At 50.3% G+C, this 14,311-nt stretch overlaps 5 protein-coding genes across 5 annotated transcripts; 3 read left to right on the plus strand and 2 right to left on the minus strand.

Annotated features, from left to right (window-relative positions):
- Positions 1-380: 380 nt before the first annotated feature.
- On the plus strand, positions 381-1,544 carry N7533_002694 (putative peroxisomal dehydratase; the record flags this gene model as incomplete). Its single annotated transcript, XM_057099344.1, has 5 exons — positions 381-500; positions 554-602; positions 667-987; positions 1,045-1,138; positions 1,199-1,544. The coding sequence occupies 5 exons, from the start codon at positions 381-383 to the stop codon at positions 1,542-1,544; spliced, it is 930 nt and encodes a 309-aa protein (XP_056964480.1).
- Positions 1,545-2,348: 804 nt separating this feature from the next.
- On the plus strand, positions 2,349-4,515 carry N7533_002695 (putative trimethyllysine dioxygenase TmlH; the record flags this gene model as incomplete). The annotated part of the gene is made up of 11 exons (XM_057099345.1): positions 2,349-2,374; positions 2,428-2,470; positions 2,543-2,781; positions 2,842-2,859; positions 2,956-3,001; positions 3,080-3,146; positions 3,355-3,470; positions 3,555-3,654; positions 3,708-4,196; positions 4,254-4,325; positions 4,394-4,515. 11 exons carry the CDS (start codon positions 2,349-2,351, stop codon positions 4,513-4,515), a joined length of 1,338 nt encoding a protein of 445 aa, XP_056964481.1.
- A 299-nt stretch (positions 4,516-4,814) lies between these two features.
- N7533_002696 (proteasome regulatory particle base subunit RPT5) lies at positions 4,815-6,400 on the plus strand (the record flags this gene model as incomplete). The annotated part of the gene is made up of 3 exons (XM_057099346.1): positions 4,815-5,125; positions 5,261-5,676; positions 5,742-6,400. The coding sequence occupies 3 exons, from the start codon at positions 4,815-4,817 to the stop codon at positions 6,398-6,400; spliced, it is 1,386 nt and encodes a 461-aa protein (XP_056964482.1).
- Positions 6,401-7,148: 748 nt separating this feature from the next.
- N7533_002697 (glutamine--tRNA ligase) lies at positions 7,149-9,238 on the minus strand (the record flags this gene model as incomplete). The annotated part of the gene is made up of 4 exons (XM_057099347.1): positions 7,149-8,022; positions 8,075-8,210; positions 8,266-8,325; positions 8,383-9,238. The coding sequence occupies 4 exons, from the start codon at positions 9,236-9,238 to the stop codon at positions 7,149-7,151; spliced, it is 1,926 nt and encodes a 641-aa protein (XP_056964483.1).
- Positions 9,239-10,047: 809 nt separating this feature from the next.
- N7533_002698 (uncharacterized protein) lies at positions 10,048-12,436 on the minus strand (the record flags this gene model as incomplete). Its single annotated transcript, XM_057099348.1, has 2 exons — positions 10,048-11,896; positions 12,030-12,436. The coding sequence occupies 2 exons, from the start codon at positions 12,434-12,436 to the stop codon at positions 10,048-10,050; spliced, it is 2,256 nt and encodes a 751-aa protein (XP_056964484.1).
- Between the last annotated feature and the right edge of the window lie 1,875 nt (positions 12,437-14,311).

A 14,311-nucleotide genomic window follows, 5' to 3' on the forward strand; every position in this document is an offset into this window, starting at 1 on the left:
GAAGCTCCTCGAATCAAGTAGATACCCCCGAGTCGATGCTTAGTAGTAACTCCGACGCATCTGATGTCCAAATCTTGGAATGTTTGTAGATGCATGCAGGGGAAATACTTTTTTGATTTGAATATACATTTCCATTCTCCGTAGAAGTAGAATAATTTGGGTAGTCGTAAGTGAGAATATGCCAAGTAGCTGGCGCTGGGACGTCTCTTCGGCAATGACGGTAACAAATCATTATCAGATCCTCGGCTCAGGTCCGCCCCGCAATTCCTCAATCCTACTTTAGCTTCTTCTCCGCAGCATTTTTTCCCGCGCGCTCTTTCTTTTCAATCCCCCCCTTTCCTTCTCATCATTATCACAACAGTCTATTGTATATATTCACTATGTCTGCTCCCGGTGCTGGTCACGAATTCCCCGCTAAGCCTGTGTCCTGGCAAAAGCGCGATGTCCTGCTCTTCGCTAACAGCATCGGCTGCAAGGCCGACGAGTTGCAGTTCCTTTATGTATGTCCAGCGAGCCAATGGGGCTTATGTGTATTGTCTGACATGTTAAACAGGAGCTGCACCCCAAATTCTCGGTCTTCCCGACCTACCCCCTGATCTTGCGTACGTTGCACCTCTGGTCCTTTTTTTGGGCATCGCTGGCAGTAAGACTGACCCACTTAAACAGCCTTCAAGCTCACAGATCAGGAGGTGACAAACTTCTATGAGCGCCAGTCGGCCGTCCATATCCCTGGTGTTCCGAAATTGGATCACCGCCATGGAGTCGATGGCCAGCGCAAGCTGACCATCCTCAAGCCGCTTCCTCCCACTAGCGCTGGACGCAAGTTTGAGCTGCGCAACAAGGTCATCGGTGTCTACGACAAGGGCAAGCCCGGTACTGTCATGGAAACCGAGCAGTCTATTGTCGACGCCGAGAGTGGCGAGGTGTACAACAAGGTTTTGACGAGCGGCTTTTTGGTCGGACAGGGTAACTGGGGTGGACCTAAGGGTGCGTTGTGTGCACGACTCCTAGCCTCCCAGAGAAATACTGACCTTCTTTACGCAGGGCCCTCCACAGTTAACTTCCCTCCTCCCGAGGGCAAGGCTCCTGATGCCACTCATGTCATTCAGAGCACTAATGAGACTGCTCATCTGTACCGGTACGTTTGTGGAATTTTAAAACTTAAGAAACTAGGACAAATACTGATTTCAATCTCTAGTTTGAACGGAGACTATAACCCTCTGCACGCCACCCCCGAGCCTGGCCAGAAGATGGGCTTTGGTGGTATCATCATCCACGGCCTGTTCAGCTGGAACTCTGCTGCCCACGGCATCCTGCGCGAGCTTGGAGGTAGCAACCCTGACAATATCAAGGAATTCCAGGCTCGCTTTGCGTCCCCTGTTCGTCCCAATGACAAGCTTACTACAGAGATCTGGCGGATGGGCAATGTCCAGGCGGATGGCTTTGAGGAGGTCCGCTTTACTACCAAGAACCAGACTGGAAAGGTTGTTCTGAGCAATGGTCGTTGTCTGCTGAAGGTTGTCAGCCCGAAGAGTAAGCTGTGAAGGTATAAAATGTGACTGCTATATCGCTTTTGCCATACTACTTTTATGGTGTATCGGTTGTATATATCAATTTTACCAGAACTACACCGTCTGCATTCCAAGGTTTTCATGAAAAATGATCCTGGAACCATGGAAAATACCTACGTACTCACAGTCCACGGGTACTTCCGGTTCCCAAATAGTTTGATAAAGTTAGCGAAAGCGGCGTCTGTACTATTCCGACCCGTTCAAGAACAAGATGTTTCCCAAGGCTATATTTACCTAGGTACCTGAGATCCTACTAATGACTTCAAGTTGGAACTGAAACAACATTCAACCGTTGGATATCACAGGATACCTTACCTTACCTAGGCACCCTACCTAGATAGCCTATTAGGCATGAATATCTTCCGAGTCGTACGTGGGTCTGGATCCAATCGATAAGATCGGGAGTGCCCCAGGGTAGAACCGTGACTGTTTGACATGATGAAAGTTCAAGGCGAGTAATAGTTCAGAATCTTTGAATTTGCCCCTCACTCAGGTACTGTTATATATTATTCTTTCATATGATATATGATTCATAGTTAGTTCAACTGTTCAATCTGGTCTTCCATACACACTTACTGTTTAGTGTCAGTGTCTCTCATCATACGTTGTTTGCCTTGGCAACGCTTTGCGAATGCACGTGACTCCCATCGGCCGAGGCCGTTTCCCCGGAGTTTCGGGCTGTTCCCCCACCACCTTCTCCTGCATCTGCATCTTGAGCAACAGTGCAGACAGAAGACAGGACAGAAGATGAATTTTCGCAGCTCCAAGGCCATCTCAATGGCTGCTTGGCATAGCACTCTGAGGTAAGTTTAATTGATCTTAATTCACGAAGTTCGAGTGCTGATATACCCCCCAGAGGCACCATTTCACGGTCATATGCCTCCAAGAGTGGTAACTTGGTACGTCAAATCCGTATTTGGACCTCTAGTGCAAGATGAGCGTGGAAGAATCGCACTAATTCTCAACGATAGCCCATACGGACCATTGAATTAGACAATCGCTCGTTTTCCAAAAGAAGAGCCCATTCGCCGTCATCCATTGTTAGCAAGCGTCTAATGTCCACCAATTCCACGGTGGGCACATCAGAGCTCCCAGAATATCTGGAGACGCTTTCCAAAGTACCCAGTCTTCGTTCCAGCATGGCGAGGGACTTGAAAAAAGGATATGTAGTGCTACTGCCACCAAATACTAGTACCCAGTATTACAAGTTGTGAGTCGCCTATTTGAACCCATGAAATAATTTATCGCTGTAAGTGCTAATGATAGGTAGTGGGTCCTTTTTTCTGAGGTGAGTCGCAGGGGAGAGTACGTTCGGGAGCTCGTCTCTTGAAAGAATGATCGCTAAGAGGTCATGGGTTACTAGAGAAAATTGTCAATGCCCCAGGTGTGTTCACCCGGACACGAAGCAGAGGATTGTTGAAATTGGCTCGGTATGTACCATTTTTGTCCTGGGGGGGGGGCTCATTACCATCCATGGATTATAGAGCAGAGGGGCTAATCCAATATAGATCCCATCGGAAATTACTCCTACCAAGTTACAGTGCGGAACCCTCAAAGAAGGTGCTCAAATCACATGTATGACTTCAATCAATGTTTTATACCAGGCATAGCAACTAATTCTTGACAAGGGAGTGATGGTCATGAGAGTGTTTATCCGTGGGCCTGGCTAGAAAGGCACAATGTGTTTAGGCAGAACTTGAAGTACAAGGTGGCTGTATATGGTGATTGCAAGCCAAGGTATGAACATTTTGCTTTTGAAGTATCGGAACGTTTTCGCTGACAGTACTGGATGAAAGACATTTTGGCAAATTTGATCCCAAGAGCAATTCCTATCCTAAAGTCGAGTTCGAGAAGGTGATGTCAAACGATGCATCCGTTGGAGACTGGCTGAAAAAGATTGTATGTCCCCTATATATGACACCGAACCCTCAGCATGTTAATTGGCAGTAAATTGTTTCTGACGATTCGCCTTCTCCTTCGCAGCAAACTTTCGGATTCTGTTTCATCAAGGGAGTCCCAATTGACCCAGAAGCAACTCAGAGTCTTATCGAGCGCATTGCTTTTGTGAGAAACACTCACTATGGTATTCTATCAGCACGGACCCCTTTCTCGACCGAATTCTAAATTCATATCTAGGTGGCTTCTGGGATTTTACGGCCGATCTCACCTTCAAGGATACCGCATACACTAATGAGTCTCTTGGTGTCCACACAGATAACACCTATTTCACGGATCCCGCAAGACTTCAGCTTTTCCACCTTCTGTCCCACACAGATGGATCGGGAGGCGAGAGCTTACTTGTGGATGGCCTATCTGCCGCCTCCGCGCTCCTGACAGAGCATCCCGAACATTACAAAACTTTGATCCAGGTTAGACAACCATGGCATGCCAGTGGCAATGAAGATGTCTGTATCCAGCCATCCTTCACGACCCCTGTCTTTTCTATCCATCCGGACCGAGGGCGACTCTATCAGATTCGCTGGAATAATTACGATAGAGCGCCCAAATCAGACTGGTCATTGGAAACCCAGAAGAAGTGGTACATGGCTGCTCAGTGCTATGACAGAATCCTAAATGAACCTCGAAGAATGATCCAGACACAACTGCAGCCTGGAACAGCACTCAGTAAGTACATAATTGCCACCGTATACTTGCTCAATCATGAACTGATTCCCTTCCTAGTTTTCGACAACTGGAGAATGATGCATGGCCGCACCGAGTTCACAGGGAAAAGAAGGATGTGTGGAGGATACGGTATGTGTCAAAATACGCCCAAAGTTCCCTTCAACAGAAACTTGTTGATACTAATAAAACCTGGGCAGTCAATAATGATGATTACATTTCACGGCTTCGTCTGCTTAGTTATGGCCGAGAGGAGGTGCTGAATAGTCTGGGAAGCCAAAACCATCCTGACGCGGGAAAGGGCCCTTATTCGATTATCTAGACTGGGTCAAGAATTTATTCGCGCTATTTGAATGTAGAAATCGCATCGTATAGAAAAATATGGCTCCCATAGCGGACTTAAAATTCGGAAGTTACTAGGCGAGCAACTACTAAGCACCTTACTGTTGATCTACTCACGTGACCGGCTGACGTTGTTGGAGCTCGGGCTACCTACAGCTATTCTCCAACCTTCTACGTCCCATTCACCTTCACCTATCCACCCCCCTACCGATCATCCGCGTGTTGCAACCCTTGAATCGATTTAATACGAGGTCATTATTCATTAATAAAACGCTCATCATGTCGACCCTCGAGGACTTGGACGACCTTGAGCACGAGAACAGAGACAAGAAGCAAGACCAGGGCGATGACGGCAAGAAGCCCAGCGGCGACGGTGACGCCGAGATGGAAGATGCTGAGAAGAAGGATGATGAGGAAGAGCTGATTGATGAGGAGATCCTCCACTCCAGCACGGCAGACATCGTGAAGCGACGACGGATGCTGGAGAACGAAATGCGCATCATGAAGAGCGAGTTCCAGCGTTTGACACACGAGCAGAGCACAATGCGAGAAAAGGTTAAGGATAATCAAGAAAAGATCGAAAACAACAGGTATCGTTCCATTCATCTCCCCAGCGGATACTTGCTATCTTCCAAGACAGCAGTTGCTGCCCGCGGAGCTCGCAAGACCCAATCAATTGAATCATCACCTTTCTGTTTACTGACATCCCTGCTTTAACTTGCTAGACAACTACCATACCTCGTCGGAAATGTCGTTGAGCTCCTGGACCTTGATGTGGAGGCCGAAGCCGCAGAGGAGGGAGCCAACATCGATCTCGACGCCACTCGCGTCGGCAAATCCGCCGTTATCAAGACCTCAACCCGCCAGACCATCTTCCTCCCGCTCATCGGACTGGTTGACCACGAGAAGCTGAAGCCCGGTGACCTGATCGGTGTCAATAAGGACTCATATCTCATCCTAGACACTTTACCAGCAGAGTATGACAACCGCGTGAAGGCGATGGAGGTCGACGAGAAGCCGACGGAGAAGTACACGGATATCGGTGGTCTGGACAAGCAGATCGAGGAGATCGTGGAAGCTATCGTATGGCCCATGAAGGAGGCGGAGCGATTCAAGAAGATCGGTATCAAGGCGCCGAAGGGTAAGATCACACTGTTCTGTAGGGGTTCTCTTTACTCTCGACGATATTAACCTTCTTTCTCTTAGGTGCTCTAATGTACGGTCCCCCGGGAACTGGTAAAACCCTCCTTGCCCGTGCCTGTGCCGCCGAGACGAACGCCACTTTCCTGAAGCTTGCCGGTCCATCCCTCGTACAAATGTTCATTGGTGATGGTGCCAAGCTGGTGCGTGACTGCTTCGCCCTGGCTAAGGAGAAGGCTCCATCAATCATCTTCATTGACGAACTTGATGCCGTTGGTACCAAGCGTTTCGACTCCGAGAAGTCCGGTGATCGTGAAGTCCAGCGTACTATGCTGGAGCTGCTGAACCAGTTGGACGGATTCGCGTCCGACGACCGCATTAAGGTCCTCGCCGCGACTAACCGTGTCGATGTATTGGACCCTGCTCTGCTCCGATCCGGTCGTTTGGATCGTAAGATCGAGTTCCCCCTGCCGAACGAGGAGGCTCGTGCGAACATCTTGCAGATTCACTCGCGTAAGATGTCCGTCGAGGATAGCGTCAACTGGGCCGAGCTTGCCCGCAGCACGGATGAGTTCGGTGGTGCTCAGCTCAAGGCTGTCTGTGTTGAGGCTGGTATGATTGCGTTGCGGAAGGGTCTGAGCAAGATTGGTCACGAAAACTACGTTGATGCCATCGCCGAGGTTCAATCGAAGAAGCGCGACGCAAATGTCGGTATCTACGTTTGAATTGGTTTTTTTACCCCTGAATGTTACTACATCTCTTTTTATCTTTACCACCTTTTTTCGTCATGTCATGTATGTACGTTCGGCGGCCCTCAAAATGAGGCCGGTAATTCGCTATGCATGCAGACGACTGCCTCTAAACCAAATAACATTATGATCCATTCTAGACCCCGTCGAGAGTTCATTTTACGCTCGCAGGAATCTGAATACTACTAGTAGATCTGTAGCACTCCAGGGCTGGCACGGATGAACTTGACATACTAGCATTAGTAGGCAGTCCATATAGGCAAAACATTTTGATTGGTCGATTCTAGCCCTGGAGTAAATCAGGCGTAGCCTCATTTGGATTGCTGGCCAACATCTTCAGGTTCGTTTCGAGAGGTAGGAATAGCTTCAATACACACATTGCACTCTTGCAGTTCCGTCACCGGCCTAGGGCCTTACGCTTTGGTGGTGGTTTTGGCGCCATTCCTATATTCCATTCGACCCGCACGTTCTGTACTACTAGTACTAGTACGAGGTAGCAACGCAGGAAATGGCCAAGATCACGGTGATATAGAGACCATTCGCTCCAAAAATGTATCCATGAATTTTTCTTTTGTTTTGGAACAAGACCAAGGAAAATAAACTAAAGACACATAATGCGACGGTCATAAATCCATATAAAAGCCCCTTAGCTAACAGCTCAGGCATCACCTTCAAACGCTACACTCCACTTATTGCATATTACCAAACCTGGCTCAGAAAGCCCTTAGTTCTTAGCCTTGTCATCCTTGAGCGTAACGATACGGTTCAGAATGAGCTTCTCAGGCGTTGTCTCCCGGTCAACGGCATAGTATGCAGTACGCATACCCTGGAATCGAATAGCGTGCTTGTTCTTCTCAACATCCTGCTCAGCCGCAGACTTAGGCCAGGGAGCCGACTGCGAGATTTCAGTAAATCCAGTCTCAACCATGGCATCGGGGAAGATCTCCTCGGAATCAGGGTTGATATCGGCCAAGAAGCCCTCAGGGTGAGCAGAGGGGTTTTCGGACTTGAATAGCGGGTTGGTGGCGCGGACCTCGGCGCGGATAGGACTGTTTTTCGCGGGGCAGTCGGCGACCCAGTGAATGAAGCTCTTGGGCTTCTTTGCGGCCTCGCCTTCGGCGGGCTTCTCATATTTAGCGTGCACGACTGTCACGTTACCGGCGGCGTCTTTCTCGAAGGTTGTGGCGGTGATGGGGTAGGGGGCCTTGAGGAGACCGACGGTCTTGCCGGGGGCGAGGCGGAAGTAGTCTGGGGAATCGACTTCGCGGAAATCAGAGCGCTCAATGTAAACGGTCTTGGTGAAGGGGATGGTGTGGGTGCCGAAGGAGGCTTCTTTGGAGAAGGGAACTTCGACCATCTCGAGGTGGTCATCGGCGAGATCGTCGATGACAACCTTCAGAGGCTCCGTCACAACCATCAATCTGGGGACGGTTGTCTCGAGGAATGTGCGGACTGACTGGTCGAATCGGTGCATTTGGACGTTGGTCACGGCCTTGGTAACTCCGAGTTCGCTGACGAAGTTGAGGATGGCGTCGGGAGGAACACCACGGCGACGGAGAGCAATGAGTGTGTACAACCTAGGATCGTCCCAGTCACGACTGTTCTGGAGTTAGTTCTGCATCACGGTAGTTAAAGTTGAAGAATACTTACACATGACCCTCCTTGACCAGCTTGATAATCTTCCGCTTGGATAGAACGGTGCCGGTGATGTTAAGACGCCCGTATTCGCGCTGCATTGGTCGGTAGACATCCAGCTTGTCGTTGAGCCACTCATAAGACTCGCGGCCTATTCGTGAAGTTAGCCAACCGCGTCTCATGAGATACGCGAGTACAAAACCTACTGTTCTCGAACTCGGTTGTGCAAAGTGATGAAGTGATGGATTCCAAGCTATCAGAGAGGCCTAGTAAAAATTAGTATGAAATCATCAGGCACAGAAATAAAGACCAGTAAGACCTACCATGGGCCATATCGTAGGTGGGGAACATCTTATATGTTGGGGCACGGTGATGTTGCTTTCCTCCCTCGGGAATTCTCCAGGCAAAGAGATCCCACATTTGGGGGTTGGGGTTTTCAATGTCCTGCTTCATGCGCAGAGCCGCCTCTCCAGCCTTGTACTTTCCGTCACGCATAGCACGGAACTCAGTCAGAGACTCCTCGGTGGGACGGTTGCGGTGAGGACAAGCAAAGCGCTTACCACCCTGCTGACCGTCCTCGGTCTGACCACGCTGGACCTTGACCTCGGCCTGGGTGCAGTGGCAAACATAGGCGCCGTCACGCTTGATCAGCTCCTCGGAGTACTCATAGAGACGATCGAAGTGGTCACTGGCATGAGTCTCGCGCACAGGCTTGAAGCCGAGCCAATTGACGATATCCCGGATAGCAGTATAGTAGATCTCGTCCTCTCCCTCGGGGTTGGTATCGTCGAAACGCAGGATGCACTCTCCGCCATGATACTTTGCGAAGCCGAAGTTGACAGCGATAGCCTTGCTGTGTCCAATGTGAAGATATCCGTTGGGCTCGGGAGGGAAACGAGTGCGAACCTTAGGGTGGGTTTCGGAGACGGGGCGCTCGTTGTAAACGTCGTTGAGGAAACCAAGCTTGAACATGACTTCGGGGTCGCGGGGAGCAGCGGGCTCTTTAGCTGCTTTCGGGGGCTTAGGCTGCTTTGCAGGCTTTGGGGCGGCTTTGTTCGCGGCTTTCTCCAACGCCTTTTGCGCTTTCTTTAAAGCTTTCTTGGAGGGGCCTTCTTTTTCCGCGGGCGGGGCGGCCTCCTTGGGCCGCTCAGGCAGATCAACAGGCTTTGCTGGATCCATGATTGAAATGTCCCAAAAGTCCAGAGCAGATGTGAAGCAATTGGTGGGGTTGTTATTTTTCACGACCCTCAGGGAGGGGCTGCGATGCTTATCAGTCTCCGTTCGCTTATCGGGCCGATGAAACACCGGATGAGTCATGCACCCACTTCCCCAGGTAACTCGAAGCATACCGGAGTATATACTTACGATAAGACATGAAAAGCCGATTGGTGTTATCACAGTGACTGGAATGAGCCTTAATGACTCAAGAATAGTCAATAGATATTGTAGATTAACGAGTAGCTGTCGTTACATGGTAAATGGTAAATACTGTACAGGACGCAATGTACAAGCCTCATAGGGCGAAATGATAGGATACAAGAGCCAAAGAACCAAACCAGGGGAAGTAGTCAAGCCGCCACCCATTACCTGAAATCTCGGAATGATGCCCCAAAGAGGTACGAGCCAGCGAGACCTCCATGGAAGACAAAGCACCAATGAGACACAGGAGGAAGTATAGACAAAGAAATAAAAAGGGATCGTGACAGTCGCATATGAACCGATTAGAGCCACCTGTCATGCTCACATGTGCATTAAGACCAATAAACGCCAGATGCCAATGATATCTGGCGTATGTATAAGTACGTAGAAAAAAAAGATGTTGAGAAAATAAATCCAAAAGCACCAAAACACAGGTTTGACCAGAATGCGGGGTATAAGGCGTGATAATGAGACAAGGGAGGAGGATGAAAGAGTGGGATAGAGAGCGTGTGAGGGCGGTGTGGGGAGTATAAGGCAAAGCCTCTCGTATGAAGACAGAGACGGCAGGTTTAGAAGAGTTGCTTCACGTTGATGAGCTCCGAGTTACCGGGGCGGTCGCGTTCCATATGGAACCACCAATCCCGGCCCATCTTATGGTTCCAGGATCCGGTGCAGGTATCTTTTTCCCAGGGTAGAGCGGAAGACGACGTATGGCTCATCGGTGTGATGGGTGTTGTTGGTGTTGCAGGAGTACCGGTAGACCGGTTCCCCAGGCTGCCCCAACCGAAACGCGAAGTAGTAGTAGATGAAGGAGATGCGAGTTCCTCGATCGGTGGGCTGATGGGTAGCTTGCTATTTGTTTCAAAGCAATGAACGCCAACCCCAGCTGCGTATGATAGTGACTGGTTGGAAGCAAGTAATTGCTTCCACCCAATCAGACCACCTTCCGATTCTTGACCGGGGATATCAGGCCGAAGGTGGAATCGGGGAATGGACGCCCCTGTCAAGGGGTCCCGCACACCCGAGCGACCCATGAAAGCCGGCATTCGAAATTTGTAAACTGTCTTGGGTCCGTCGTTGTCCAACACGGGAGGATTGTGTTTATATTGTTCGGACGCTTCCCAGATTCCGTAGTCGTCGATCTCCGGCTCTGGTTCTTCTTCGAAATTTGCAAGTAACGCGTTGTCCGGTACATAACCATCTGAGTAATCCTCGATCAATACTGGCATGCCCGATTCTGTATCCTTGGCGGCCATGTCAATGAAGGTTTGAGCTCGAATTCGAGATGATGTCAGGTTGTTCCCGGCAGGCAAAGCAAGGGGTCGAGTGCTGACGGAACCGTGCGAGCTCCGGGGCAAACTATAACGGTCTGGTCGAAGTAATGCTTGGCCCTTTGTGATAGGTCGGCAAACTGCCTGCAAGGCACCGGGAGGCTGACAGTCGTTCGGCGCCCGGAGGGTTTCCAGACATGGAAATCCCGCTGCGAGAACACTCTGGGCGAGATGGAAATTGGGGGTGTCGGATTGTTTCGGAGATTGCTGAAAGGGTAGTGAATCAAGTTGAGTGAGTGCTGTGCCAGGGTCCGGGCATGCCACATCCCAGTGGAGATACTTCAGGCTGGAAGAAGCGAGAATGGGTTGGAAAACCATGCCTTCCTCTTCAAGCGTAGGACACTTGTCACTTTGGATAAACTTGAATCGCTCAAGCTGTATGAGAGACGCGAGTAGCTTGGAGATGACCAGCAGAGACTCAATGTTCTGCTCCACTAGGATAAATGACTTAAGCGACTGCGATTCTGGCCGCATAGCGTATTGTGCAATACCTGCATCAGTCACACCAGGCAAGTTCTCTAAGCGCAAAGATTCTAACGGAGGCAAACATAGCAGTGTGCTATCAGCGAATGCATCCTCGTTGAACGAGGATATGCAGAGATTCCGTAGAGAGGGCAAGAGGTCAAACATGCGCAGGAAAATACTGGGCTCCAAAGCACCGTTTCCATTTAGACCGTATAGCATCAATGTTTCCAAGTTGCTCCATGAAACATGATAATCCAGGAACTCGAACATTTGAGACGGCCCCAAACTTCCAGGGCAGGAATCATCACGAGGCGACAGCTCAGTGACCTCCGCTGCCTCACCAAGAACCCAAGTATGTTCTTTTAATCGCTTGCGCGTTGACAAGGCGTGGGTCAGGCGATCAAATTCATGATGGTAAGGGATAGACAGACCCAAAAGTCGCTCGAGATTGGGACACACCATAACCACAGAGGCGACCAAGTCTCGATATTCTTGCCATTGCGCGCTTTGCTTTGTTGTGGTGAAGAGTAAGTCCATCTGGGGAACCCGTAGTTCGCGGACGAGATTGGCCAGCATGTTTCGTTCGCGTAGGGTGCGCCTCAACAACTTCAGACGGCTACCTCTCTTAAGACGGTAGCGTTTCAATTGGGCGGGGAATCATTCCCAACAACATGAATTTGAGTATATCTGGAGTATGGAGTATAAGTTTCTTGTTGTTCGAGACCAACAGGGGATGTAGTATGGTGGAAACTCACAGTCGCCCTCGAACGGCCCTTTCCCAGGACCGACAAGTCAGGGACAGTGCATGCAGGTCGCGATGAAAACAAGTTGTGCAACCTGTCTGGTGTGGCGCCTTGTGTAGTACTTCGAGGTTGTTAAGGATGACATCGTAAACCTCCTGGGGGATGCGTCGCTGAACGGATTCGATGCTTTTGGGAATGGATCCAACAGAGTCGAATTGACGGTAGGAAGAGGCTGGCGAAGAAGGCGTATAACCTGTTGGCGCGGTCGAGGTTGTGTAGTTGGTGCGATAGGAAGAAACGGAAGAGGTACGCGAGGTTGCCGGCTGTGCCGCGACGGCGAATTCCTTGCAAGTTGCTGCATCCTGAGGAATTGTGTAAGGCACAGCAGGGTTTTCTGGTCTACTGGCAACGACGCTCATGGTGAATTGGCGTGCCTGGCATCGGAGGCGTGGCGCGTGTAGAGGGGAAAAGAGGAAAAATAAGGCGAAGACAGGCGGGGGTCGAGGAATGCAGGGGTGGTGGTGTGTGGTCAGTTGTCGTAATTGCCTTTAGAGATCGTCGAATTCCAACTGAGGTCAGTGGCAGTAATCCGTAGTGGTCCTTTGATTGTATGACCTTTTGGAGGTGGTTGGAGAGGGGAGAGTGAGAAGTTGCCCGGGGGGGACAAGGAAGGACTACGGCACATCAGTTGGCGCGGATATCCACTCTTTCCTTCTTGCACTTCACACTTCACCACACACTCTTTCTCTCTCTCGCTCGAGGGGTCCGGGAAGCAGTCGATCATCCCCCCCACATCCACTTTGCTCGTGGTGAGCGGAGAACCTGACAGGGGGGGGCACGACGGTTCAGGGGTTGGACTACTCAATCCTCTAGACCAGAACCGTCAGGGATCCGCTGCGCGTTGGAGTTGATCCATCAGCATCCTCCAACCAGCACCCTCATCACACTCGCCAGGGCACTCACTTCCTTTTTTTAAGGACTACTCGAATTATCTTCTGAGCCTGTCAATGCGTCCAATCTGTCCCTTTCAAAGACGGACATTGCACACATGCCTGCGTCGAACACGAACGGCTCTGCAGCATGTTGCTCGCGGACGGTTCGTGAGCTGCAACACTATACCTATATTGGTATAGTATCATGTTCAGTGGGTCCTTGGACCTGCATGGAGTGGGTCCACTGCCCCTTTTTTCGCGGCTTTTTCTGCCCTGCTCTGCATTCACACCTTGCACAGATGTTATTGTATTGGCGGCACTACGACTAGTTGGGACTACGGCGCATACGACAACCATCCACATTGTACTCTACCCTGAGCCTTAGGCGGTTTCAAAAAGCCACAAGAATAGGCTTGGCCAAAGAGGATCCTCCGGAGTCACAAAAATGCCACTTTGTGTGCCCTGTCTGACTCAACCTGCGGTCTAAGCGTGAGACATGCGGCGCCCCTCGTCTAAATAGGCAATGGTTCAAGAGCCACGAGGTCTTGTTCTAGACGTTGTTATTACTGGCGTTCGCTGGATTCCGATCTCGCCACCCCGGTCTCAAAATTGAACGTGCTCGCGTAGATTATTGGCAACGGAACCCCGAGATCGCGATCGCGGTGGATCACCGCAAATTAGCCCACCAACTCCCACAACTCCCAATCTCCAGTCGTTTCCTTGTGGGAAGCGGAACCTCCATCTCATCCTCGCTGCTACGCTCTCTTTACAAAAACCTAAGCGTATGTCCCTGGTTATAGCACGCTAATCCCACGGCAGAGCTCTGGGCAGCTCGGGGATGATCCCAGTTTCCCGCATTGAGTGATGTGGACAATTCATAGCTGAAGCCCGATCTGGTGGAGACAGTTCCCACTTCATCGACTCTACGGAGTACCATGACAGCCAATTGCACTATTGGATGTTAGCCTCCCAGTTCTTGCACGAGAATCAATGCCGCTCTATCGGTGTTGCCATGTGAGATTTGGAATTCCGCTGGTCCACTTCTCCGCCTCCACGATATGATTCGCAGTGCCCGGTCCTGTTTGTAGAACTAGGGTTTCCCACGAGGTCGCCGTATCCCATTCTAGATGGCAGGGTCCACTCTATTTTCTATTTTCATGTATTGGACTGAAGCAACTCACAATAATAGAAGCCGATCCACGCAACATGCCGTGCATATGTACGGAGTATGGGAATACCGAATCCACCCTTGTGGATCTTATTGACCTGATACCTTTTCTAGAAGATCCGAACATCGCCGCAGGGACAGGAGCTGAATACCAACAAACGTGGAGGTCTAAAGCCGTCCCACTAATTTAGGGG

Source organism: Penicillium manginii (assembly GCF_028828005.1).
Source record: "Penicillium manginii strain IBT 31320 chromosome Unknown utg000002l:1.0-5564898.0:1.0-5567710.0, whole genome shotgun sequence".
Taxonomy (NCBI): domain Eukaryota; kingdom Fungi; phylum Ascomycota; class Eurotiomycetes; order Eurotiales; family Aspergillaceae; genus Penicillium; species Penicillium manginii.